This window comes from Pholis gunnellus (genome assembly GCF_910591455.1).
Source record: "Pholis gunnellus genome assembly, chromosome: 5".
In the NCBI taxonomy this organism is placed as follows: Eukaryota; Metazoa; Chordata; class Actinopteri; order Perciformes; family Pholidae; genus Pholis; species Pholis gunnellus.
In genome coordinates, this window is record NC_136531.1 from 12,656,759 (window position 1) to 12,684,344 (window position 27,586).

A 27,586-nucleotide genomic window follows, 5' to 3' on the forward strand; every position below is an offset into this window, starting at 1 on the left:
GAGACAGAGGACGTGAGAGCAGGCAAGATGGAGTGCTGGCACAGATGAAGACTGTCCCTGGGTACGTATTTATGCATGTGTGAATGTGAGTGTGTGTGTGTGTGTGTGTGTGTGTGTGAGTGCACATGTGCTTGCATGTGCGTGACTCTGTATGTAAGACGAGTGAGAGCGATTGAGTTTGTAGCAACATGCTGCAAGTGATGATTTGAACGTGGGTACCCAACCAGTGAATTTTAGTGTCGTTGCATAAGAGCAAGTGTGAGGGACCGAATGAGTGTAGGTACTGAAGATGAGAACAGGCACAGTTTGGGGTCTTCATGTGTGCATGTATGGTCTTGACACACATACGTTTCAGGGAGAGTCGACTTAAGTACTGTGACTTACCATACTGATGAAGGAGGGATGTGCTCTTGGAATTGCAAGTTCACAACTGAGTCAAGTCTTCTGTTCTGTTTGAAGCTTTTCTCAGTCGAGCCAACACACCATCCATGTCCAGTGTGTTAAGTTTACAGCAATGTACGTCAGCGCCTGTCAGAAGGAGAGACTCAATGCGTTTTATGATGTACTAGAGGTGTGTCATAGCAATTCTGATGTTAATGTCAAACAAAAATCTCAGTATTTTCAGCCACACTGAGGAGGAATCTCCTCAGTACCCGTTTCGTTCATGCTTTTTGCGTGGCTTCTACCTTCCTATGACTGAGACGATTTCAATACATAGGCATATTCTAATCTATTGGCAGCATGCACACTGTATATGACAACATACAGGAGGATATACATGATCATTTAAACACATCATGAAAAAGGGAAATCCCACTGGTTCAACAGCATTTGTCAGCTACGACAGAGAGGGCTGGACGTTAACTAGAGCTGAAAAAATGAAATGATTAGCTGAACGGCAGAAAATTATTCTTTAATTTTTGATGAGCGATTAATACTTGAAGTCATTTTATAAGCAAAAGGACAATCATTCTGAGCATTTTTCACTGTGTTCTGACATTTGATAATGGTAATCGGTAGTTGTAGCCCTCGAGTCAACTTTTCAAGGCAACACAAGATTAATTAATTTCCGTTCACACAACAGATGCATCAGTCAAAAACTAAAAGAGCAACATTATTTCCTTTAGGCGGAATAATAGACCTGGAAATCACAACAGTGTGCTAAACACAGACAACATGCACAGACCTAAGGAGACAGAGGACGCAAGCTGACACTACCACAGCTCCTAAAATGACCTGACAGCGGTCGTGTCATGTAGTGAAGGTGTATTTTCGGTAAAGACCATATACATTTTTGTTAACTAGTGTTTTTTGTCTTCACCAGTGTACTGTGGGACAGCACCGGTAAACAAAGGGGACAGGTTGAGGTTCATCTCTGTGATCGCTGAAATCAAACCTGTTCTTGAAATAATAAAGACACGGTGGCACTGTGGGGGTGCAGAAGAGAAAACATGTCTTCAGTCTCTCTAAATAAATCACTGTGAGGGAAATAGGAAAGCATATGGCTTAACATGGTTGGAGTTTTGGCAACAGTTTTTTCGCTTCATTTGCTAACAAATAGGTTAAGGACTGAGAAAGTCTTCGAATAGTATTATGTAAATATTGCTCAGGGGACTTGCAGATGAGAGAGTGAGAGAGAGAGAGAGAGGAGTGAAAGAGAGAGATAAGGGAAGGATTAGAGTGAAGTGCAGATACACAAGTGACATCACTTGTTCATACTTTACAGCACCACATTTGAATAATAATTCAGAGCACAGACTTGGTGTGCTGACACAATGTGTGAGTCACACTTGAAGTGCCAAAGGTTCTGGCAGATTCTATTTTGGCTGTTGAGAAATCAGATTTTGCATCAATGGATGGAAATAGAAACATCAGTTTTCTTCAGGTGTTTTAGATGCGCTGTGAATCTTTTTTATTTTTTTTAGTGTGTGAACATATTGTCAATGTTGACTTGCTTTAGATATAAATGACCCCTGGTGCTGCTGTACAGACTCACAGAAAGTGGAGAGTTGGGCACTCAGAGGAGGTGGATGATATGACAGTTATTTAGTTTTTCTCTTTTAGTCCTGAGCCTCTGCTCCCTTCCCTCTGCGATCATCCCAGCAGTTATTCTCTTTGTCGTCCTCACCTTATTTGTTTCTTTCTCCTTTTTCGTTTTCATCCCACAGTCCCGTTCGACAGTCCACATGAGCGTCTCCAAACCCCCGCCGCCCCCCTCCGCCTCCCACCTGGCCATCCCCCCTTCCTCCACCTCCACTCCTTCCTCATCAGCCACCTCCCCCTCGGCGACGCCCCACTCCACCGGTCTGCCCCCTCCCTCCCCGGTCAAGATCTCTATGCAGGAGCACTTTGCCATCAACGTGTGCCCGGGCCCCATCCTCCCCATCCCACAGATCTCAGACTTCTTCCCGCGCTTCCACGACTACCCCTGCACGCCACCGCCTCCGAGGGAGAAGAAGATCCTAAAAGAGGAGACTTTCAACGGGGAGACGGGTGGAGGATACAAGGATGGGGAGAGAAGGGGGGACAACGATGGAGACAGGGAGGAGGCGGTCGACTCTGATGATGAAGACAGTGAGTTTTGATGAGGGTGAACAAAGCTTAGTGGCAAGAAAGTTGTGTTCAATATTGTGTGCGTGTTTATTCATGTGAAAATTATAAGACAATGCAGAAGAAGAACAAACGCCTCCAATTCTTAAACTTTAGAGAGGAGAGTCTTTTTTTCTTTTTCTTTTTTCACTCTGTGAAGCACAACATATGCTTTCAGGGTAATTGTGGAGTCGAGCATTTTTCCAAGCGTGTTTGTCACTCCCACTTTATGTGACACAGCTTCTTCAATGATTTATTAGAAATTGTAGCAATAGTTGGACTCAGCCTGCAAAGTTTCATTCCCAAACAGTAATCAAACAAGACAGATCAATTCATATTAGCCAGCATCATGTTTTTTTAGAGGCCATCTGCTACAAATATGACTCAGAGCTTTTGAGTATGTGTGTGTGTTTGTGTGTGTGAGACTGAGCGTTTCTGTCCCTTTACTGGCAGTAATTGCCGTGGTCTGTGTTGTTTTCAGCCTACCTGGGAACGTTGGAGTTCACCCTGCTTTTTGATCAGGAGAACAACTGTCTTCATTGTACTGTTCACAAGGCAAAGGTACACACAATTTTAATATCTTCTCCAGATAAACAGATTTCTGTGTGGTTGCATAATCCTTCTTGAAGTCCCAATGAAAACAATTCTCCTGTGAGGCGTTTACACAAGACGTCAGACTGCTTTCTCTCAACCTTTTTAAAGTAGCGTGTTTTGCCACGCACCCTCTGCAGCATGTCAATTCAAGACTAAATCATCTCATGGCTCTGTGAAATGTTGGATAATGTTGCTCTGTTGCTGTAGTTGACACATTTTGGTTTGGCCATCGTGCAAGGACACAAGCCTTGTATTACATACTGTGTACTGACACATGACTTTAATTATGTAAATCTCACTGAACGGTTCCCTTGAGGACAGCCTAAAGGAGTCAAGGATGGTAGAAAATAGTGACATGGAAAGACACACGCCCAGGAGCGCAATTGAGATGTAACTACAGTAGAAGACGTCCGTCATATCTTCTATCTTTTTCTGACCCTGTCAGTTGTGCAAAGTGTTTGAGGGCATGATGACGTTTACCTTTGACAGTACATAATGTGTTTTTGTGTGTTTGTGTGTGTGTGTGTGTGTGTGTGTCTACTTGTGTCAACAGGGACTGAAAGCCATGGACTCCAATGGACTGGCTGATCCATACGTCAAGCTTCATCTTCTCCCTGGGGCTAGCAAGGTCACTGCTCCAACCTTACCTCAGTGGCAATTAACGTAACATGCTACCACACTGGGCTGACCCAGACACTGACACTGAGGAAAGTCCCACATCACACAGAAGCTGCTGACAAAAAACAAAAAAAATTATTGAAAAGGCTAAAAATAGGAAACATTTCATGCATTATTCATCTGAAGAGAACAAAAACCAATTATTTACTTTTTAAAAGATCTCCCTTGTTGATTCAGACGCCATGAAAAGGTCAAAATGCTCTTGCAAAAAACATAACATGGCAGTGGGCTAATTTAATGTGTCGTCTCAAGCTATTGAGCGGGGAGGATTTCGGTCGGTTACCGCTTAATGTGGCTCATCCAATGCTCAGCTTTATCGAGCACAAACACGTTCTGGTCTGCTGCACCGCTCTTGTCTTGTTTTCAGCTCAAGAAGCAGGGAAGATAAGGCTTGCCACAACAGGAACCCCCAGCTACGGCAGAATGCAACCTGTTGTCGGCCATTTTGGCTCAAGGTTGACACGAAATGAGGTAATGATAAGTGCGGGGAGGATGCTGAGCCAAGATAGGTTGAATAAGGCAACTGTCTGAGGTCTAAGGTGCTAACAATAACAACGTCTGGGGGATTTTTGTCCTCCAGCCTTGTCTGTTTCCTCTCCCATTGTTATCGCTCCCTTTTCCCCACTTTCCACCGCTATCTCTGTCTCTATCTCACTATCTGACCTTGAAATACCAACAGTGTGTGGAGAGAGGGGAGACAACTGGGAGTGAGAAAAGGGGGAGAGCGAGCGAGAGAGAGAGAGAGAGAGAGAGAGGGAGTGGATGGAGGGAGGGAGGGAGGGACAGACAGATGAGGGGAGGACAGCGGCAGGTGGTTGTCATGGAAACAGGGAGGATTGTTACACGGCTCACGTCAACAGGCAAGTGTTGATGGGGGGGGGGGTAGTAGAGGTGTGTGTGTGTGTGTGTGGGGGGGGGGGGGGGGCGCAGAGAGAGCATCAATGAGTAAGTAAGTACCAATGAACAGCCGTTTGTTAAATACCCACCAGAGGGGGGGCCACGCCGCTTGAGAAGTGGAAGCGTGCACACGTATAGTGTAGTGAGTGTAGCGGACGCGCACCAACACGCCTGCCCCATGTCCACATTCAGACTCGGCAAGCAAACGCTGCAGTGAGTAATCCAGAACACAAAAGGTTTCATCAGCTTCTGCGAAAGAACTGAGTTGTCAAAGCCCAGAGAGCAGAGGCACACGTCTCCTCTGCCCCACTCATTTTGCTTCTCTCTCAGTCTCTCGTCCTCCAGCACATGATCTTTAACCGGTATAGAGTCCTACATGCTGTCTTTGTGATGTGGAACACGCACTGCAACACATGCGGCGCGTGACCTTGTGTATATGCAGACACTGGCTAGGGCTTTAGCCACAGTCACACAGAGACTCTGCCTTCATCTGCTTTCCTTCTCTGCCACGCCATCCCTCATTGTCACACACAAACATGTATGGACACAGTAATTGGCGGAGCCTCTGTGTTGGTCCTTGGTATTTTCATCGTCCCATTCCTAGTCGTGGTGCATGGAAGATTCCCTCAAAAGCCAGACCCTTACTTCCACAGCTCTGGGAAGTAGGGATCGAGAGAGAGAGGGAGTGTGACTTAAATAAAAAGATCCACAGACAGATGGAGAGAAAGCAGGAAGAGTGTGACGGACAGATGGAGGGCTAGAGATAAAACATTTAGAAACAGATGCAAAAGCACCAGTGTAGAGGGAAAATGGAGGCAGGGAGTGAGAGAGGGCAGGGAGAGGGAACTGGTGTGTAGATGAAGCATGTAAAGAGATGTGTTCAGAAAACCTGCCCAATTCAGTCAAACAGAAGTGGTGATTATTTGTGAAATAGGCTATTTGTTTTGTTGAGCTGTGCTGGCCCACATACAGCTGTGCAACACCGCTGTAAGTCGTGACTCTGCCTGTGAACGTCTCCTGCACATTAATGAATCAAACAAATGACATGAATCAAAAACACTTGTTCCCTTCATGCGGCGAGCTCTGGGGGGCTGACTGTTGAAGATAAGCCAAAAGTTTCCAGCAGAAAATTGAGAATAAAAGAGGGACAGTGAAGAGAGTCTGACTGTGACTGTGGCAGAAAGGAAAAGAGAGAGAGTGAGATGAAGTGTTTCTCTGAGAGGCTTCAGACATAAGCTAGAGTATTTGGAGAGAATAGTGTCCACCAGCTGGACATTCAGCAAGTACATATATATATATATACTGAAGCTATGCAGAAACACCAGTAGTGGACGATCCTTTTGAATAAAAATAGCAATACCATAATGTAAAATCCCAAGAAAAGATCCTGCCTACTTTAGTTAAAGTATTATTAACAAAAACAATCAAATGTTAAGTATTCATTTTTAAAAGAAAAAATGTCTTAGTCTCAGTGTTTATTATAAAATGGGATACTTTTAACTGATGCATTACACTGTATGCAGCATTTCAGTGTAACTGGTCCAGGTATTTGTCACCATTTTATATATTATTTACAATTTTAAAAGATAAGGCTGTCGATGCTCCATTTTTTTCTTGTTGTCATCAAATCCCATGAAAAGACCAAAATCAACACGCATCGATACTTTCAGACTCCTCCAACCCCGAGCAAAACTGTTCCTACTGAAAATGCAAATCTTTATTTATTTATTTTTTAAATGGGTCACGAGTACATACTTACAACATAATAACTCCCCAAAAGCTGGGCACTTTAATTCTGGTCGAGCGTTAACTCAAGCAGGAAAATAGTAAACTGTGCATTTGTTGGGGACTATTTTCAGTGGCAGATTAATACACATTGTGACAGGACATTGTGGCTTATTGGAGTGTTTTAAAAGGGACACTCCACAGATTTTACAAATGAAGGTCAGTTTAGTCATCACACGCCTGTGAAAACAGTTGAGTAATTTCTTCTATGGCTCCAAAGGGAGCGCTCTAAAATCTTCAAAATAACCCCAATGATGACACTGATGAGTGGAACACATTTAGCACATCAAGCGGCTAGTGGCCATTTCCTCTCTTGGAAAGCTAAAATATTTCATGCTGAATGTGTTGCGCAATGGAATTGGCTGCTGTGTTGTGTTTGAGACACAGTGCTTGTTTTGGAGGTTTGGCTGTCCTGTCATGTTGGGGAGGAGACAGACAGACAGACAGGTGAGTCGAGGGAAGCCTCGCGTCCTCTTACTCTCTACAAAGTAAGCAGCAGATGTCTGCGATTTCCTGAGGGATGGAAATAAATGATGGTTCCCCACTCTTTCTCCGTCTCCTTTCTTGATCTTTTAGTGTCCCTCGTTCCCCTTCCTTTTTCATGATCTTTTATTCTCTTTCTTTCATTCTGATCCGACGAGTTTGCTTCTTCACCCTTGAAACTTTCTTCATTCCTCTTTTCTTCTTTTGATCCTTCCCCTTCCATGAGTTTCTTTTCATATTTCTTCTCCTTTGTCCCCTCAGGCAAACAAGCTACGCACAAAAACCCTGAAGAATACGCTCAACCCAGTGTGGAACGAAACGCTGATGTACCATGGCATCACAGCAGCCGACATGACCACCAAAACGCTCAGGTAGGTGCTCCTCTATGAATTCTACTCTGGCCAGTCATTAGCACTATTCCGCAGACCAGTTTGAATGAGCGGTTTATTATGCGGAGGATGAAGATCCATGCTTCCTATCGTCCGGTGAACTGCCAGTAGCCATCTTTGCTTCCCAGTGGGCTTTTCCAGGTAATTCATTGTTTCAGCCAGGCGACGCCAGCCAACTGTTCCACTTGCTGTTGCTGCGGTAACTGCTCAGGTGTTGGCTGCGCGGCGAGTCTCCGCCCCCTCCTTCCTACAGTGCTCTCCATAAGGAGTGATTGAGGTCAAGGGTAGCCATCTTGGCCCAAAAAGTCTGACGCACTCCTGTCGTCCTGCATGTGTAAGTTAATTCAGAGACGGAGTTTTGCTTGTGTTTTGTCTGTGAATGTGAGTGCTGCGTCCAATCAGTGTCAGTTTGCTCAGCAGATTCATAATAGGGTTGGATGTTATTGTTTATCCTGAGGAAACAGAAGCATGGATGCACACACACACACACACACACACACATACATGAATCCTGTCTGCAGCACACACACAAATGCAGGCAGTCAGGTGTGTGTTTGTCCTCGTGTGTATGTCATGGGCAATCACTGGCGGAAAAAAGAACATGCATGGCCCCTCCATTGTATAAAGAGAAAACACACACATACGCAAACAAAACGCATCCTTGAGCTTTTACAAACACACACACACACATTCAAAAATAACATTTACTCTCCCTCCACAGAGACACTCACACATATGCTTACACACAAACGGCAGCATGAGGTCACACCCCTTAAACTAGAGGAAACCCACCTGACCGCTGCTCAAGGACATCACACACAGACACAAACCAGCATGGGAAGCCAAAACAAGGAAGAAGAGGAGGTGTGTGACCATTGTGGAGGGAGAGAGAGAGAGAGAGAGAGAGAGAGAGAGAGAGAGAGAGGGAGAGAGAGAGAGAGAGAGAGGGGTAACTGCCAAGATCAACAAAGAGAGCAGGGTGAAAAGTGTGAATGATGTCAAGTGACAGATAAACCGGTGTGGAAGAGGAAACTAGGGAGGCCAAGATTGAGGAAGATGACAGAACAGAGGGATGGAGAGAATCCATGGGCTAATTGAAAGAGAGACACAGAGACTGGCTAGCAGAGCGTGTGGTGAGATGGATAAAGTGATGAATGAGGAAATTAATTTCGCTAAAGAAAAAAACGGCGAGTGATGGGGAGGAGTTTACTCAAACGGGAGCCCAAAAAAACGAAAGAATGAGGACAGTGAGGAATACGCGAGATAGCAAACAAGCAGGAGTGAATGAAACGGTGTCTGACAGCGAGGAACGGGGGGAGAGAGAGAAAGAGAGAGAGAGAGAGAGAGAGAGAGAGAGAGAGAAAATCTGCTCAAACTCTCTGTGGATGTGTTCAGGTGCCAGCACGATTCCTCAGCCAATAGACAGACTTTGTTCTCATTACTCCACAGACAGCAGGGAACAGTTAGAGACCGGAGAAACAGAGAGGGATCCCCAGAGAGATGTTTACTCATGGGGCTGCCTCTGCCGGTCCAAGCAGGGCGCAGAGGAGGGGAAGATGTACTCTTTGATCCCCATGGTCTGTGAACTGCTGAGCGGGCAGACTGACCAGTCTCTCTGTAGACCTGCCTGAAGGCCTGGACAGTGCAAAGTTTATACACTGGGCCAGCAGTAAATAATAGTGAACAGTAAACAACGATCGATTAGTTGAGATTGCGCTGGATTATATTCATGTATCGTTTCCTGAGAATCCTAGTGTTTAGGTAGGCAGCTTAAATCAAGTGCGGGAATGGCGGACTCCTCCACCAATACACTTTACTAAACTATACTACTATACTATTATATAGAGCAGTAATGACTGGGTGTAAATGCATTTACTGTCTATTACAGAACACTGTCCATCATATGTAGACAGTGATAAAGCTTTTGAGTCATGAAAAGTAAGAATGCACTGATACCTTTAATGGGTAATCAGCCAATATTACCTCAAATAGCTGGATCGGGTAATGTCCAACACTGGGGCCTATCTATTCAATTAAATTCTATCTGTATACACTATTACAAACTAATATTAATTCCTGTTTAAGTTTTGATGAATTTGTTGTTGCATTAACTTTTTTTTTTACATATTTCATTATCCTCATTATCATATCATTACAGATTTACAGATTTACATCTTTGCTAGTATATGATATATTATTTTAATAGTTCATACAAATTCAGGAAAGCAATTAAGTCAAGCCTTACACATGATCCCAGTCTCTTCCACACAGTGAGGCATACGGACTATTAATTAAGCACTGGTATCGGATTGGAACTCTGCATCGGCGGATAACAAAAGCAGAGCGGTCGTTATCAGTATCAGGGCTGAAAAACAGATCCATGCAGCCTTGATGAAAAGTTTCTTTGGTGTCCAATCTGCTGCACTGCTCTTGCACTAGAGGATTAAATAAATGTGAAAACATTAATGTCTTGTGTAAAATAGAGGGCGAGGACGGTTTCATGCATTTATTTATTTATTTTGTCATTCTCATTTGCAGCTTCAATGATTATATAAAGCCATTATGCGGAAGCAAAACGCACTTAAATAGAAAGGTACGACCGGTTATGAAATGGCTTGGAGAGAAAAACAATCTCTCAAAGTTGTAACAGTATTCTTTTTTTTTATATTCTGAATTCAAATATTCGTCAGTGGGCAGACTTTATCTCTAAGGGCCACTGGAGGTCCAGTCTGTTATAAAGGATGAATCAGCCGAGTAAACTAATAACTAATGTCCTCAATCCAGACTTCACGGTTGGCGTCATACCCGCTAATCCTTCAAATGGTGCAGCGCGGCTGCCTGCGGTGCTTAAGTGTTGAGTGAAAAATCAACCGACTTGGAGTTATGTAGTCTGTTACTGAGTCGTGAAAATTGTAATTGTCCTATTTAAAAGAAAGTTTTACTGATCTCCAGAAGAAAAAACTGTTTTTTTCAGTGCAGAAACATTAGAAACTGCACTGGGAACAAGTAGATTTATCAGTTTCCTTTTGAAGTCTGAACGGTTTCAGTCGCTCTGAAGATTGTTTTACTGCAGTGAGGCCGACAGGATTTTGAGATTAGGTCCACACTTCTTTATCTACTGGCCGCAATGTGCCTTTGGGCAAATTTCAAGTCATTTCGGACGCAGCGACAGTGGTAATGTGGCGCTTCAATCCCTCCCCCCCCCCATTGAAATGGCTCAACACTTTTCGGTGCCTTTTTAAAAGCTGCACAGAAAAATGTAGGTGAGTTGTACATTTATGACTTTGGGGAGAATCTCGTCTTTAAGAATCCTTTCGGCTTTTATCACTAAAATGATTTTCAGGCTGTTAACCGAGGAGAGATGAAGCGTGTGTGTGTGTGTGTGGGCGTGCGTGTGCACATGTCTGTGTGTGTGTGTTAAAGGACTACCAACATGATATCAGTGCCAGGTCTAGTCTCTCTCTCAATTTCTTCCCTCTATCGCTCTGTCCCTCTGTCAGGCTTCTTAATAGACTTTCACTGTCCTCGGCTGTGGGGAGATAGGGACAGATATAGGACTTGATTTGGTATTGGATGGGGGGGGGGGGGGGGGGGGCGAGGCTGAGATTGTCTGCTGGATGCCTCAGGTGAAATATATGTATGTCTGGTACTATGGAGGGGGAAAAAAAACTTTGATTAGGTGTTAGATGTCAGGACGAGTGATATTTTTGGTTGGTGTTTCCATTTGAATTGCTAGCGGCAATTTCGGTCTGTCGGTCACTTCTCCAAATTTCCGAACTGAAATATCTAAACAACTATTGGATGAATTGCAGTGATATTTTATACAGACGTGTATGTTCCCCAGACGATGAATCCTACTGACTTTGGTGATCCTCTTCTCTAGCGCCACCACGAGGTCCACATTTTTGGTTTTGAGTCAAATGTTTCAACAGCTATTTGTGGCATTAATGCATGCCGTGACATTTTGCGCAGGTATTCAATAATAATCATCTACTACATGTTGTCGTTGCATTTAGCCCAAAGCACTGGTGTGCCTTCGTACAGCCTCACAAAGCTGCTAGCATGATGGGTAGGAGAATGATTCTTTGATTCTTTAAAAACATTGTCTGATATTGAAGTTAGATTTGCGTCTCTTCAGCATTGCTAAAATTTTCCACAAAAATAATTTTCCATATAAAATACTGTATCATACAAATTGACTTAATATATATGTTTATATGCCTAATTAAATAAGTGGTTAAATACCAATTAGCTTCATATTTTGTGGCAATGATCCTTCTAAAAAAACTATAAAAAATACCACAGCAAAGGTCGTCCTTGTTGTCATCAAAGTCAGTTTTTTGTTGACACTTCCTGCTTGTTTGAGACCATTAAAGAGACACTTTCACAAGTACAGAAACCAAGCAGGAGTGCCAAAACACCCTGATTATCTGATGTAACTCATGAGGCGGATTTTGTCAGCGACTCCACACTAAATTTGGCACCACTGGTTGAACAGACTCCACGGGCATTTGTTTGGTTTTTAGAGGAATTCTGTAGATGGAAAACAGTGAGAGGGTGTGAGGAAACGGATGGAGCATTTGAACGTAAGAAGCCAAAGGTTTGGGCGGTACTGGTGTCACATTTCCCCACAACCTTCATCTCATCACAGACACCCTGCATGTATGACAGAGCAAAGGCACATAAATCATCTGACAGCCGTGGTCATGAGTCAGAGTTACTCTGAAGCTTCTGCTAGAGATACTCATCCTTTATGACTAAAAGGCTGGAACCAGCATGTCAAACGTCCAAATGTCAGAGGGACAGGAAGAGAACAGGAAGAGGGGGAAGGTGTGTGCAGGGAGCCAGAGAGAAAGGTTGAGAATAGAGAGTGAAGAGCGAGGTAGAAATCAAGAGCAGTGACAGTCCATCTGGGAATATTCAAGCACAGAGGGAATATTGTAGCAGGTGATGGGCTGTAAAACTGTACTGTAGCTGATGGAATATTCACCCTCCATCAAACATCACCATGAGTTTAAATAAGTGTGCTCTGCAGAGGAAATCATTTTACAGAACTGTAGCAATACAGACTGTTTTTAAATTTAGAAAGCAACCGTAGAGAGAGCTGTTGACTCTTACTCTTGTTTTGTTTCACAATACATTCTCAGTTACACCCTGAAAAGTAACCTTGAATAATAAATGTAACACATAATGTATGCAGATCAATTCATAGAAGTCCTTTTAATTTCTTTTACAAAATCAATGTATTTTTAACTGATTACCTGCTTGAAACAATCTCTTTCCTCTTACACATTTCAATTACAACAAATGAGTGTCTGATGGAGTAACAGCCAAGAAGCAAATTATTGAAAACCTTTTGAAACCCTCTTTTCTCTTCAGCAGTTAATCAATTTCTTATAATTCACGAGGCTGCTCACGTGAAGCCACCGGGAACCCTGCTTTTGCTGCAGATGTTGGATTGTTTCGATGCACTTTGGATATATTTGGCGCAGTCTACGAGTAATGAGCAGAGCAAAACAGCGGCGCGGTTCATCTGTAACTTTTCACTGACTCATGTGATTCTCTTCTCTGTATCTCTGCATCTGTATGTGTGTGTCTACGTGCGAAGGCTGTGTGTGTGTGACATGGACAGACTCGGACGAAATGAATTCATTGGAGAGGTGAGAGTGGCTCTAAAGAAACTGAAAGAGGGCGAGAACAAGCGCTACAATATGGGCCTGGAGAGAATTACACAGGTAGGTTCATTATGTGTGCATGTGTGTGTGTGACCAAGCACATTAACCAAATGGGTTTCTGTGGACATGTACTGTATATCAAGATGTGTCTTATCTCAATTCTTCATGTTTGCGTGGGGACTATCAGTCATCAATTTCAAATACCGCATTATAATGTGTAATAGATATTCACCCGGAGGCTATGGGGCTGTAACCATTATGTGTCTTTTTCTCATTTTAGAATAAAGAAGCTAACAATCAAACGGTGGAGCAGGGAGCGGTTGTGGCAGAGGAGGAGGTAAAACTATCATCAGCTTTATCATCACGATCTTATTATAACCGCTATCAACCAAAACATGGCTCACTATGAGTCCCTATCACTCTCCTATATCTGATACATTTGATCTTTTCAGCAATTGTAATGTATTCCCTTTTCACCATCTCTAAAGGAAAAGAAAGTTTAATTAGGCGTTTTTTTAATCGGTATATGTTTCTGAGACATGAACTCTAATAGACTATTGTGAAGCGAAACTACTCACAGGACTCCATATAGGAACATGTTGTAAATTACACCAAGGCTGCCTTGGTTTAATTTCTCTTCAGGATTATAGAGACAGAGGCTAATAGCTTTTGGTCTCTGATTAGACTCAGATTAAAAGTAGAAAAGAGCAGTGTCATTTTGCTGGGCTTAGATGAAGCCTTTAATTACATGCTTTAATTTAAATACACCGGTTGCCCGTATATAAAAAAACACGCTATATCCTAAGTAAAAATGTTGCACAATTGTTTTTTACAATTATTTTGATTCCGTTTTCATTGTATTCATGTTTTATTTGTGTTGCTTTGAGTGAAAAGTGTTTTGAGAAACTTTACTGACCCTGCTGCAGGATTCCCCACCGTGTATTCACTGAAGAGGGAAACGTCAGGTGGATAACAGGTGCTGTGTCTGATACTGTTGTTTGTGCTGTGTCCCCAGCGTGGACGCATCCTGGTGTCACTGTGCTATAACACAGAGAAGGGCTGCCTGCTGGTTGGGATCATACGCTGTGCCCATCTGGCCGCCATGGACTCCAATGGCTACTCTGACCCCTTCGTCAAAATGTAAGTCATGTCTGATATTCATGACCAAACCTGGTATCCCACAAATCATGCGCATATGCAGCTATTCTGCATTAGCAATTCACAGTGGTTGGATTTTGTTATTGTACGGTGAAAAGTCAGGGTGTGTAGGCTCATTTAACATTTTCCACTGTAGCTGTAGAAATTCGGGGGAAAAGGTTTAATTTATACATAAATCATTTCAAACGCTGTCTCTGAATCCACCGCCTGGAACAGCCATGTTTTCTTACTGCATAGGGATCTAAATTGTTTTGCTTGAGCCCTTGTTTTCCTAAATCTCTAAGGGAGCAACTGTAGCACGATCAATAGAGTCACAACGGCAACAATTATGGGAAATGAATAAACCAGGATTTTCCTTTAATGTCCTTTTGTATGAGAGCAGTCTCACAGACAGGACGGACTATTTTTTTAATTTAACATAATTATGACTTTTTTCACTCAGATGTGAATCCTTGGGTTGAATGTGACTGTGGTGCCTTTTTTTTCTTATTTTTTTTGCCAACACACCTGATAGAATATCGGGATGTGCATACACTACTGCTGTATATGGCCGTGATCTGACGTAAACTGATAAACTGGAAAACGATGGCAGTGAACATGGTGTCAGTATTGTGACATATTAGTTTTATGTCTATGCGATTGCAGAATAGCTTTGTTTTGGAGATAGTTGAGTTTCTTTTACAGTTTATAAACAACGATACTACTACATACTACATACGTGTGCGCATGCAGTTTGGAAACGGAAGTACGGTCAAGTAATAGCATGTCAAGTTATGCAAGGGCAATAACCACCAAAGATTGCAAATGCAACCTAAAAAAAATGATGTACAGATCTGTGTGCTATTAGTGAGTGTGTAGATGAATTAGCAAGTTAGTGGCCAATATTTAGTGGCCAGATATATACATTTATTTGGTGAAGAAAACCAAGTGTGTAATGTTACACCGGTGTTAAATTATGAGCATACAACTCACTAGATTCTTACTACGTTATCTGTGGTCATATACAGAATGTCAAATACCGCGACAGACTCAGAGCGTTGTGTTTATTGAGTTTTAAAATGGGCGCTACAGACGCAAGCATTTTTGATCAGTCCAGTGGTAGTCAACACATTTAATAGCTTGCAGCCATAGATGCCGCCGATGATTCAGTATAAAAAGTGACTGTGTTAACTGGTGACTCTCATCTGAATGTAGTGACGGCAACTATGGAAAACACAAACGGAACATGTAGGTGTCTTCGTAAAAGCCTTCAATCCATGTTAGGTACATACTCATCTCTTTTTATTGGCCACGCCAACTATTTACTTAAGTTACTACGAGCAACAACGGATGCATTCAGCGGAAAGTCACCAGTCAACATGGTCACATGTTAAACTGAAACACCTGGTGTCCTGAAATGTTCGTGATGCTGTAGGAATTTAGTAGAACTTAAGTCCACTGTTGGAATATCAATTCTGACAATCGAACATGCACCAACCAGACATTTTGATGCTGTTAACAGTTTTAATGTAACGTTTAGAGCTTGCTATCTCGTCTGATGGCTGCCAAAATAAAACATGCTATGCTCGCATAAGTCTGTGGATTTCCCCCTGAGGCTTGGCAGGGGAAGCCTCACAGCTACCACACTGGACCGATTCTATTTACAGACCCAAAACATAGAAAACACCAAGTCCCACCTTGCAAATACGAGCTGCTCACAGCTGGAAAAAGCGAGCAACATGTTTCTCCAAAGATATAATACTTTTTATGGTTTGTTTTCTGAGGAGTTTCTGGAGGTGTTTTATTACCAACCTCCACATGTTTCCAACTGTGGGCAGCTCCTCCTCTGACAATAGTGTGCAACCAAAAAGAAAGAAGCCAGGCATTCACTTGTTCCAGCTTCTTCAAAGTGAGGATTTGCTTCTTTACTTTCTTTCATGTCATTGTAAATCCAATATCTTTGGATTGATGGTTAAATAAATCAATTCACCATGGGCTCGGGGAATTTGAGATTTCCTTACATTTTATAGGCTAAACAATTAAGTTTAATCAATTTATCAAAAAAACAAATAGATTTATCAATGATTAACACAAGTAATTGTGGCCCAGGATTTGTTTGACCAATAATAGTGTTCTGGTGTTTAGTCAGACTGAGTGCCTCTCTCAGCCAATGCAATGATTTTCAAAGTGTCTTTCAGCCGAGGAATGACAAAAGAGTCCGACACAATGCACACCTGAGCCAACCTGCCTGTAAGGCAGAGGTGGTGACAAATAAAACCCACACAACTCAATCTCTGATCTACCTGGTGCATTTAAATGCCAACAGTGCAGGGAGTGGGAGAGCTCCCACACAGGACAAGCAATCCTGTACCAAGCTCCAGTTTGCTGAAATTGCTTCTAAAGGACGTTTTAACTGCTCTTAAGTAGCTTTTAGTTTTGTCGTGGGTTTTTTTTCCCCCGTTGACGAGCTGCTTCTTTGACTTTACCTAACGGCTGGCTCAGTAACTGTTATCTCTGCCTCGTGGTGAGACACCACAGGATCTCACTATTAGGAACTCGGTAACGAACACAAGAGTGATTGGATTTTCTTCAGTTCACGCAGATTTATTTGCATCACAATGTATACAAGTAAACCGAGCTGTCCGGAGTCAACTCACTTCACAATAGCATTGTTCTTTACTTTATACCTCCATTCTACCGTAAGTCCTCCCCCCCTTCGGAGATGTCTCCTCCTCCTCTGAACTCTAACCGAGACACATTACTCTGTGCACCTCGGACAAGTCATAACAGAGGCTTTTTTGATTAACCACAGTCTCCTTCCCCGCCTATCTTCTCTTGATTCCGCCTCTGACCGCCCGTCACAGCGACCGGCTCCCGGTCTTGCCCTGCATTAGAAATCTTGCACTACTTGTTTGTCTACGTGTCCCTGTCTCTGTGACGTGAATAACATATGACAATACAGGCCAATATCACAGTATGAATGTGAATATACATGGATACGTTTCACATTATGGATATGATTGATTTTACACAAATATATTTCAAGACAAAAATACATTTTTCTCCCATAGTTTCTTCAGTGGATCCAACATAGTGTGATGGGAATACAGTGATTGAAGGTTCAGTCAGTTACTTGACTTGGTTTTGATCCCTTTGACCAAGATAATGTTTGTTTAAGGCCTGAGGATGATGATAACAGATGCAGGAAGGTAAATGGATTAGTATCCTCTTAATGTAGGTTTAAAGCTGAAACCAGCTTCTGCCAGCAGCACGTAAGTGAATGTGCACCCGTGTCATTCAGAGACTTTTGTTTGGCTGTTGTTGTTTTCTTTTATACTTTGCAATTACATTTATCATTATATGTATTTTTTTCTTTCCTATTTTCAAGCAACCTCTTGACAGGAGATTTGATCAATTGATTAGCCTGTCGCCTAGAGTTAGCTCAGCCCAGCTCCCCCGAGACCCTGAATAGGATAATTGGTTACGGATTGTGGATGGATGGATGGATTGATGGATGGTTAGCTTGTTTGACATACACAGCTGCATGACACATTGTTTGAGATCTCGGAGGTGTGCACTTTGGCACCTCTGTGAGCCGCTGCAACCTACACCTACCCACAACACCCTTCTGTGTGTAAATCCCCAGAGAAGTTCACATGTATCATCACAGAACTACAAGTCTAGCTCGACATGAAGAACTGTTGATGGAGAGTGACAGTCATTTCAGCAAATGCCCCAAAAAATGTTTTTGTTTACCTTGAAGTGACGAAGCCCTGTAGCATAGGCAGTATGACTTGTTCGTGGAGGAGGAAGTAGTGGGATGTTGTTGTAGAGCCACAAACAACTTTAACACGAGATACATCTGTTTATTTCCTATCGACAGTCAGTATTGGTTTAAACTGTAGCTACAGATGACTGTCTCCACACACACCTCCTTTGTGTCTTTCAAGGTTGCAGGTTGAATAATGGATGAATGTCATGTCGAAATTGGTCTGTACTAGCTCACGTAAGCACACGTCATCATTTGTTTTGCAGAAAAAAAAGATGGCTTGATTCTGATATAGAAATGTGAAGGAATGGATATTTTTGTAATTTGTTTGCATGTATTGTTAAATAGGTGCACAATTATACTGAGGATGTGATCTGAAAGGTTTAAAAAGGCATTTTTCATTTAATCTTGACCATCTTTAACCATAGTGGCGCTGGATCGGAAAACGTCACTGTGTGTCGTTCTAGAGGGCGTGGATGAAGAACTATTTTGTAGCTTAATTAAGAGGACGTGTTATAGATGAAAGATGGGAAGCAGAGGAAGGGAAGTTTGGTCTGAATGAGAAAGCTACAATTACTGTATTGTTCATCCATCAGTCTGTTGCGGAAAATATTGAGCAAAACTTTTTCGACACTCGCCCACGGTATTGGGATTTTGAAAGTCGTCTGAAGTTTCTGTAGAGAGATGAGAGAGAGAAAAAAAAAAAGTAAGCTCACTTCTTGTAAAAAAGAAATCTTTTGCACAGACACACGTGGATATTTTTCTTCTTTCTCTCCGAGGTACTGATTTGTTCCTCTACTTGAAAAATGATTCCTTGTGCTTTGTCGGATTTCTTTGATGCACAATGTTTTTGAGTATACAGAAAATCACATATGCACCCAGAGTATCCATCTCTTTCTATTCTTTCTGTCACTTCTTTCTCCTCACACACTACATTTTATTCTTGTTGTTGTCTCGCCCCTCTTATTGGGCATTCACCAGATGTTTCTTTTTCTACAGACTCTTTTAGTTTACATGACTTTGTTGAACCACTGCTCTGATCTGATTCGTATTGCTGGCACTCAAGTTGTTTGGATTTTCCACTTGCCTGTCTGCCAAAGTTTCCTTTGTTCTCTTTTGTAACAGGTTCTCTGTATCCATCGCAAGGAGCTTAGTTTACCCCATTTTTGTGGTTGGTCCGTAGAGTATATGTTGCTCTTTTTAATGCATCCTTTTGTGATTTCCACAATAGACCCAACATAATTAATGCCCTGAAGTTTTAGTGAAGTTAACTTTAAAACACACACAAAAAAATAGGGGTTGAATGTATTGCTGGCATAGGTGAATTACGTCTCTAGAGTATACTGAGCAATTACGTCGACATAGGAGTGATGAATGAATTTGCTTCGGTAGCTTTCTGCCTTACGTCACTGTCAGAGCGCTGATGTCCTGCAGCTGTAACACCAGCAAACCTCTTGAGGAATGTGTTAACTGATCTTGATGCTAGTCTTTCTTTATCCATGCTGCGTCTGTGTGTGTGTCTGTGCATTTGTCCAGAGGGCTTTTCAAATTTGTCTTTTCTCTCAATCAGCCTTTAGAAGCCACTCAAGTGACACAAGGTCAGAATTATCGCAGAACTAATTTGTCGTTCCTTCAAAAGGACAAATTAGCATTCGACGACTAAATGACTTTACATCCTTCAGAATGACCCGCATTCGTATTCCCTGCTCTTCACACATTACCTTCAACGTTTAAAGAATAAATTATTCTGTCGGAAAAAAAGACATGTGAAGGCAGAAAAAAAGTGCAAAACATGTCAGATATTTCCTGCTGACCAAGCACACTGCCAAGCTTCACAGTTCTGTTCTCGCTCTCTTTTTCCTTCTGAACGCTTGTGTGAACTCCTCTGTGCAGCAGGCATATATTTAGCTCCTCTTTCCAATTTTCATATATTTAAAAAAAAAAAATGTTGTCGTCTTTACCTCTCAGTGTCATAACTTTAGTTCCGTTTTTTAACACCCGCTCCCTCAACTTCTATATTTTTGTTGTTTCACTGGGATGCTCTCGCTCGTCTGCTTGTCTCTCCCTCGACTAAACTTGCTGTCAGATTTGATTTAGGTACCAAATGCTTGTGACCCCGGCATTTGGCAAATTGTCATGTGATTAAGTCAAGAGGGTCCAATGACATAAAGGGCAAAGATAGATGAGAGATGAACACATTAAATTGTACAGGTACAATTGTTGTAATGGTACTGACCAAACATAACATTTTAGCTTGCGTTTTAACCTGTCCTGTTACATGACCTGATTTCATTTAATTTAATATGCACATAGAAAACAGCATAAAAGCAAATGTGGAACATATAGTAAAATACTTGTTTTTGTTTTTTAAGGACAGCAGAGGTCAAAAAGCCTAAGCCATTTTTGGGGACTTTTTTGTTCAGCCAAATACAACAAACAAGGAAGCTCCTCTTCTTAATATCTTAGTGCTCATTCTGTGCATAGAGGCTTTCTGAAGATGACACAAAGCTAGTATGAGGCGCCAGCATTCTTGATTTGGCAAACTCAAAGTTATTTACTTTGTAGTATGACATTTAGCAAGAAGAACGCAGCAATGAAGGATATAGTAACATAATGAGGGACTTCACTTTTGTACTAAAAGGACTGCTATATTGGAAGGTATCATATTGATTTGTTTAACTGAGGCTGCTGAAGCCTCATAGTTTAGCTTCTTCTAAAGCTACAAAGACTGTGGATTTTGTCCCCCATGTTTTAAGGTTTATTCATAGATGCTGCAGACTTACACACTTACACTTACGTACTTGGATGAAATGAAAAGGATGTAATATAATACAAGTGAGCTAATGACTGTAGCATGGGTTGATAACATGAAGACAGCATAGTTAGAGGAGTTGATAGCAAAATCATTACCAACAGCAATATATAACACACATTTGGTATGCGCTGCAAAAAAAATACTACATTTTATAAATCTGCTAGCTTGAGGTTTTGTAGAGTCTGTGGCAGATGTTTTGAAGCTGTTGTGCTGCATTAGATTTGAGTATGTTCTTTGTGTGTTCCTGTTTTATTGTGTCCCCCCCCCCCTTGTATGTCATTCTTAAAGAGGTGTCCTCACTTGTCCGGACTGCACTATATGAGAAAAACAAAATAGTTTTATGGAACAGATAGTGTATAGCACAGAAAGCTGTTACTTTACTGTATTTGGCTGTGAACGACCTACTTTTTAAGGAAACGGCCAACAATAACTGAAAAGATAATCCCCACTATCTCTATGGGCCAGCCTTCCATGTTATGAATTATTCTTCGCATTGAATTTGCTACAGTAATTTGGGTATAGTTTGGTTGCTGCTGTACAGAAAATACATATTTGTGCCATCATTATTATGGATGTTGCTGTCAAATGATGTTTTGTTATTCTGGAAATTGGAATCCCTCGTCTGAACGGCCTCGGAGCCGCATGTAAAATGTGATTTGGCACAGCTCAGACTGAGATGTCCCTCGGGCTCTCACCTCACCCTCTCACATGCTGCTGGTCAAATAGATGCTTTGTTTGTCCGCCTCTCTCAATGGATTTCTTTCTTTCTTCTTGTTTTTTTTCTCACGAAGGCAGTGAGACCATTGTATAAGCACGACGTGTTTTAATGCTGATTAGCTTATGGAGAAAATGACCTTTTTAATATGCAACCTGCGACTTGTGACAAGAAGCTGTTTGGTCACATGTCATCAACTGAACACTATAATCGTGAGTGTTACAGGTAGTAGGTTTATTAGTAGTGTGTGCAAAATAACATATGCTGTATATGTCCTATCAGAGGGCATTTCACTGTTGAGAATAATCTTTAAAGATGTGTGCAGAAAGAAAAGTTTCATAAAAGCTTTCATGTGATTTGCACAAATTTGGCCACTGGACAGTTTGTGTTTATTCCCCCAAAATAGCCAATGTCCTTATATTTCACAATGTTGAATTTAAGACTATTATACTGTGTTTACTGCACCATCTGACAAGACTAGACACCTCCCACCTATATGCAGATTCGTCAGCTCCTGTTTCTAACCCACCCACTGCAGGATCATCATATTTAAATGTTTTAACAAATGTATGGTGAATAATGCAGCAGGGTCTACATGCAATCTCACTTCACAGGTTATTTAGTTAGTTATGTAGACATGAGTGGTGAGCAGTTCAACCAAAGAATGACTTCTCCATCTCAGATTGTTTCAGAAAAAGTACGCTAAATAATAAGTAATATTATTGTTTCTTATAAATGTACTGTTACCATCATGTGACCCGTCATACCCTTGGCCGGTTAAGCCCCCTAAAGCCGGTGTAGAACCTGAGGGGTTATTGTAAACATCTGGACAAATTCTGATATTGAGGCTCCTTCGGTCAATCCTGGTTAAGACAGATGCAAGAATATGTTAATAAGTTAAACTTACAGTGAACCGTTTGTGGGAGGACTGACTTGTCACAGTTTGTCACTACTGTAACTGTAGCCCAATCATTTAATTTCATGAAAAATTACATTTTCATCACTGACAACGTCGAGTGCCTCAAGTCTTTGTGCCACCATTTATCAATTTCTCCTCCTCCTCCTCCTCCTTTCCCACCTCCATCCCTCCATCATTCACTCGTCCTGATTCCGACTCTGAAGCGACAACCCCGAGCCCTTCTCATGCATCAGCTGTCGGGCCAGGATTCGTCACTGGCTGTGGGTGGGGGTGAGGTCGGGCAAGAAGAGTGAGATATCTCACCGCCTGAACATCTTGACTCGGAATTTATGCTGATGATGATTTCCATTGCCCTTTAGCGATCCTTCTGTAGCCTCTTTACAGGAAGCATGATTACAATCTTGCTGTGGTCTACTGTCTCTCTCTCTCTGTCTCTCTGTCACTCTCTCACTGTCCCCATCTTTGTTCAAAAGACTTCTGGGTCACAATTATCTCTGAAAGAGTTTTTGCAAATCTCCGTCTCCCTTTGTTTCTACCGATCAGCAAAGTTCACTGTCAAAACGATTGAAAAGAAGTAACCGATTTAATTCCTTTGAACTCAGCAATAATGTTCTGACCTTGTTTAAATGTTAAAATGCGTTTTAGGATCTCTATTGTACAAACCTCACCAAACTGTACATTTAAATCTCTGTCTATATTCTCCCTGTCTCATCTAACTCACCAGAAAGTGAATCAGCAAATTTCACAAAATGTCAAACTATTTCTTTAAGTTCAAGCTATGTCTCTATAATGAGGTCAATAATGACCTAAAGAGTGTTCGAGGTCCCGATGAATCCATGTCCTCTTTAGCTTTTGCTCTCTTTTTTTCCTTCTCTTTCTCAGAATGTTGCAGCCAGACATGGGGAAGAAGTCAAAGAACAAGACTACAGTGAAGAAAAAGACTCTCAACCCTGAATTCAATGAGGTACAACTTGACTCCTGTTCTACAAATACACCTATCAACTTCTTTTGATTTTCTTTACTGAGCTCAAGAGTACGTTCTGTAGTGTATCTGATGAGCATAGCAATTAAGAATACTTTAAACATTCCTTCATTGAATGTGTTCTCAGCATCAATCTGCATGTTTCATCTGAAAATCCACTAAGCTACGAATTCAGTTTCTTTCGACTTGTATGTTAATGAATCATTGATATAAATATGTTCTTGTGTGCACCACCTGCACAGGAGTTTTCATATGAAGTTACCTTGGACCAGCTGGCAAAGAAAACCCTGGAGATCTCTGTGTGGGACTACGACTTGGGAATGAGCAACGACTTCATAGGTAGGCTTAGAAAAAAACTGAGGAGTGGAGGGAAGCTGCAACTGTGCAAGAGTGCTAGAATGAAAGCGGCGCAATTGCGAAAAACATCATAAACCAGGCCGAGCGTAGGCGGAGGGAGGAGTAAAGAAAAGAAATTTCGGGGAGATGAGGGGTAATTATGAGGCTTGAGGAGAACGATTTGAAAAAGCAAAGGAGAATATGAGTGGAGAAGGAAATAGAGATGCTTTAGAAATCAAAAAAGGATCCCCATCCGTCATGGACTTGGCACATCAGATCGCTGCTGCTTCTTCGTCAGACTGCTTAACAGCTTTGGCATGGCCGAATGTGTATATCATGGTAATGGAGCACATGGGAGCTTAGGGAGTGATGGGGAACTAGTGGGGAGGCACAGTGAGAATGGATTACCACCCTGTGAGCTTGAAGGCCTTCAGATCAAAGCGTTTTACTCTGTCCAATGTGTGCGTTCGTGCACATGAGTGTGAGGCTATGGGTGGGTGGGTTGTGTGGGAGACACCTAGTGTTTAGATAAGCCCAGTGAGCCATTAGCCCTGCTGGGAGAAAAGGCCATCAGTCTAACGTACGGCTCCAGATAACAGCCATTCCCCTGACCATTATCATTACAGGTTTAGCTACAATCAGCCTGCCAGTTATGTTAATTGCGGCTGGGAGAAAAATGACACTGAGACAAAGAAGAATGGAGAAAACAAGTTGATAAAGAGACCGAGCTAACATTATCCCAGGTCACTTGTAATAGAGTGAGAGCAATAACAAGCGGGCTAAAAGGCTTAGCTGAAGATATAGAGGATGATATGGTAAAAGGTGAGATTTCAGAGATACAAGGAGGTTAAAACTGAACAGTGAGAATAAATTTGAGGGCAAAAGTACACAAGAAAACACAATAAATCAAGGGGATGACTTGTGGGAAAGATCGATGCACAAGGAGAGATGGGAAATGTCATCTTGACCATGAATCAAGCTCAAAAATCTGATATTGAGTGAGCCGTGTTGTCGTCTTATCCCCAAGTGGGAATGCTTGTTGGACTGTCTGTTACTCAAATTCATCGGTGATCCGACAAGCACTTTGTTTGAAACATGTGCTTTCAGGTCTACAGTTCTGCTAGATATTTAGTTCACCACATGTTCTTGTGTAACTTCTGTTTGGGTTGATTGAGCAGCGAGAACTATTGTGCGGAGTAGAAATAAGCACACAGAGAACAGGGTCGAACCTGTGCGAGTGTCGCTGCACACCTGCTCGCCACCCGGAGTGTCAGCCTCGTCCTCGTCTGTATCACCTCCTCCGGCTCTGGTTCCTCATTCCTCTTCTGTCCCCCAACGCGTGTCAGGATGGCTGACCATTTTTCACCTGCAACCTGCAGGCTCAGAGAACACTACATCGATCTCTGTTCGGAGGTGGTGGGAGTGTTGTGGGGGCGGATTTGACCAAGTGTTGTGCCTGATTCTCCTATTGAAACTCTGTCAACAGGTTTTGACCTGCTCTCAGTCGTATGTGTGCGTGGAAGGAAAGGGAAGGAGGATGCAGGATAGGAGAAAGGCCTGCTCCTCTCTTCGCAGAAGCAGCATCTCAGGCAGCGTTCAATGCCGAGCTCAGATGAGTCGCTGATCAACAAACGAGTCCTCATTTTCCTCGCTGCTCTAATTTTCCTAACGCGCTGTTAGAATAGCAGGCAGCATTGCCAAAATACCGTGTTTAAAACTTCACGCTCCATTAACTGTGCAATCACAGCCACAGGAATGGATTCGCAATAACCTCTGTGTGACAACTGCCTGCGTCTCTTTGTTTTACAGTCTGCCTCTCCACGAACGCCACCGTCACCTCCGCTCACGTTCACCTGAGTCATTTCCTGCTTTCCATATTCCCCACATCTTTTTTCAATAAATCTGTCTTTAATTCCCCATCTTTTTCTCTGCCTGGAGGAATGTCTGTTTACTTCCTTCTTTGCTCCCATGTCTGTCTGCCAGTCAAATAATAATGATCTTTATTGGCATGAATGTTGATGTACATTCTTGCCGAAGGTCAATTACATTATGGATTTTAAAAATAAATGTCTGTCTCATTTTCTGATGCCACTAGTGGTGCAAAGTAACAACATGTACTGTATGCCTACTCAAGTACCGCACTTCAGTTTTGAGGTACTTTGTACTTTATTTTACAATTTACATGTCATGCAAGTTTGTATTTCTACTCATCCACAGCTATATACTTTTCAGGATGAGATTTTACTTGAAATCGAATGATAAACTTGCATTGTTAAAAATTAAAGGAAGTGGTTCTCGACTTTTTTGGCATGTGAAATCTTACGAACAAGTAGTGTCTAGTTGGGTCCCCTTGTCATGTCTTAGATGTCTATGAGTTGTTTGAAGTCCCACCAAAGACTTCTTATGAAACTTCTCATATGATGTCTTTAAAGCATCTGTGATAACAATGTATCAAATGACGATGTGAGAAAGAGATCTCCGGTGAACCCACAGAGGATTATCACCTCAATCTGCAGCTCCCCTTGGCTTTGCAGATCCTTTGAGTTTAGCTCATTGTTTAGCTGTCTGACTGTCTGACTGAATGCTACATGTGCATTGATACATTAGTATTGACAATTAGATAATGTAACATTAGCCTTTCTTTCTTTAATTCCTATCCTTTATTCCCTCCTTTCATTAACCTCCAATAATTCGCCATCACCTCCTAATTCTTCTTCTCTGTTTCTGCCTTATCTGTTTGTAGGTGGAGTGGAGCTAGGCATCAATGCAAGCGGACAGAGACTCAGACACTGGTTCGACTGTCTCAAAAACAAAGGGAAGAAAGTGGAGTACTGGCATACGCTCACACAGCAAGGAGCCCCGAGCAGTGACAAACCTGAATAGATTACACAAGACATTCATGCATACAAACACAGACACACAGACACACACACACACACACAGGCACACGCACACACACATTTGTCTCACTGGAAGATGGCTGATAACAGAGACCAAGTAAAGCAGTAATAAGAGCAAAGGATAAAACATGCAATAATAATAATGTTGAAAATGATCATATAACGCCAATAATTACTGCACCAAGTATTAGTATAATATGATATTCATACTAATATTATTGATGGTAATAAGGTGTAAATTGAAAACATTTTTTTTTAAAGGTGAACCAAATTGTGACGATGTCCTCATTAAAGTGTTGACGTAACAAAACGATACTCACAAAATTGTGCTTTAAACCTTACTGTATTGTGGAAGTCGCTCATATTCTGTCAGTCAAATTTACACCTAATGAAGAGATTTGAGATTAATGTACTCAAAATTCATTCAGTGAAAGGCGCCAAAAGTATGTGCAACCTAGAGACTCATGATGTGGTATATAGTTATAGGAGAGGGAATGTTATGAAAGGGTGATTCTGTACTGAGAAGTTTCTACTTTAGTGGTTGTTGATCCGATGCAAAACAACACACCGAATTATAAAGCACAAAATGATCCATTTGGTGGATTTTTACCTTTACCGTTTGTTTCAGTGTTCTTGTTCTTATGTCTTTCATTGTCTTTAAGTGACAGTGGCTTTCTATACACCCTCATTTCATACATTAATGTGTCAGTATATGTGTGTGAATGTGTGAGCGTGTGTGCATGAGGGCTTTGAGAATATGAGTGCATACATTTTCTGTCTGTACAGTGTGTGTGTGTGTGTGTGTGTGTGTGTGTATATGTGTTCACGTCATGCCCCATTCATAATGTCTCAATGCAACTTCAGAGCCACAGAGATGTGTAGAAATAATAATAGCAGTGGTGGACTCAGGCTGTTTGAGGGGC

General features: G+C 41.9%; 1 protein-coding gene across 1 annotated transcript; it reads left to right on the forward strand.

Moving 5' to 3' along the window:
* On the forward strand, window positions 1–26,646 carry doc2g (double C2-like domains, gamma; the record flags this gene model as incomplete). Its single annotated transcript, XM_079160004.1, has 11 exons — window positions 1–61; window positions 2,169–2,574; window positions 3,071–3,150; window positions 3,737–3,811; window positions 7,288–7,397; window positions 13,024–13,150; window positions 13,371–13,427; window positions 14,106–14,230; window positions 23,328–23,409; window positions 23,670–23,766; window positions 26,507–26,646. Exons 2-11 carry the CDS (start codon window positions 2,187–2,189, stop codon window positions 26,644–26,646), a joined length of 1,281 nt encoding a protein of 426 aa, XP_079016130.1. The 5' UTR covers window positions 1–61; window positions 2,169–2,186.
* Between the last annotated feature and the right edge of the window lie 940 nt (window positions 26,647–27,586).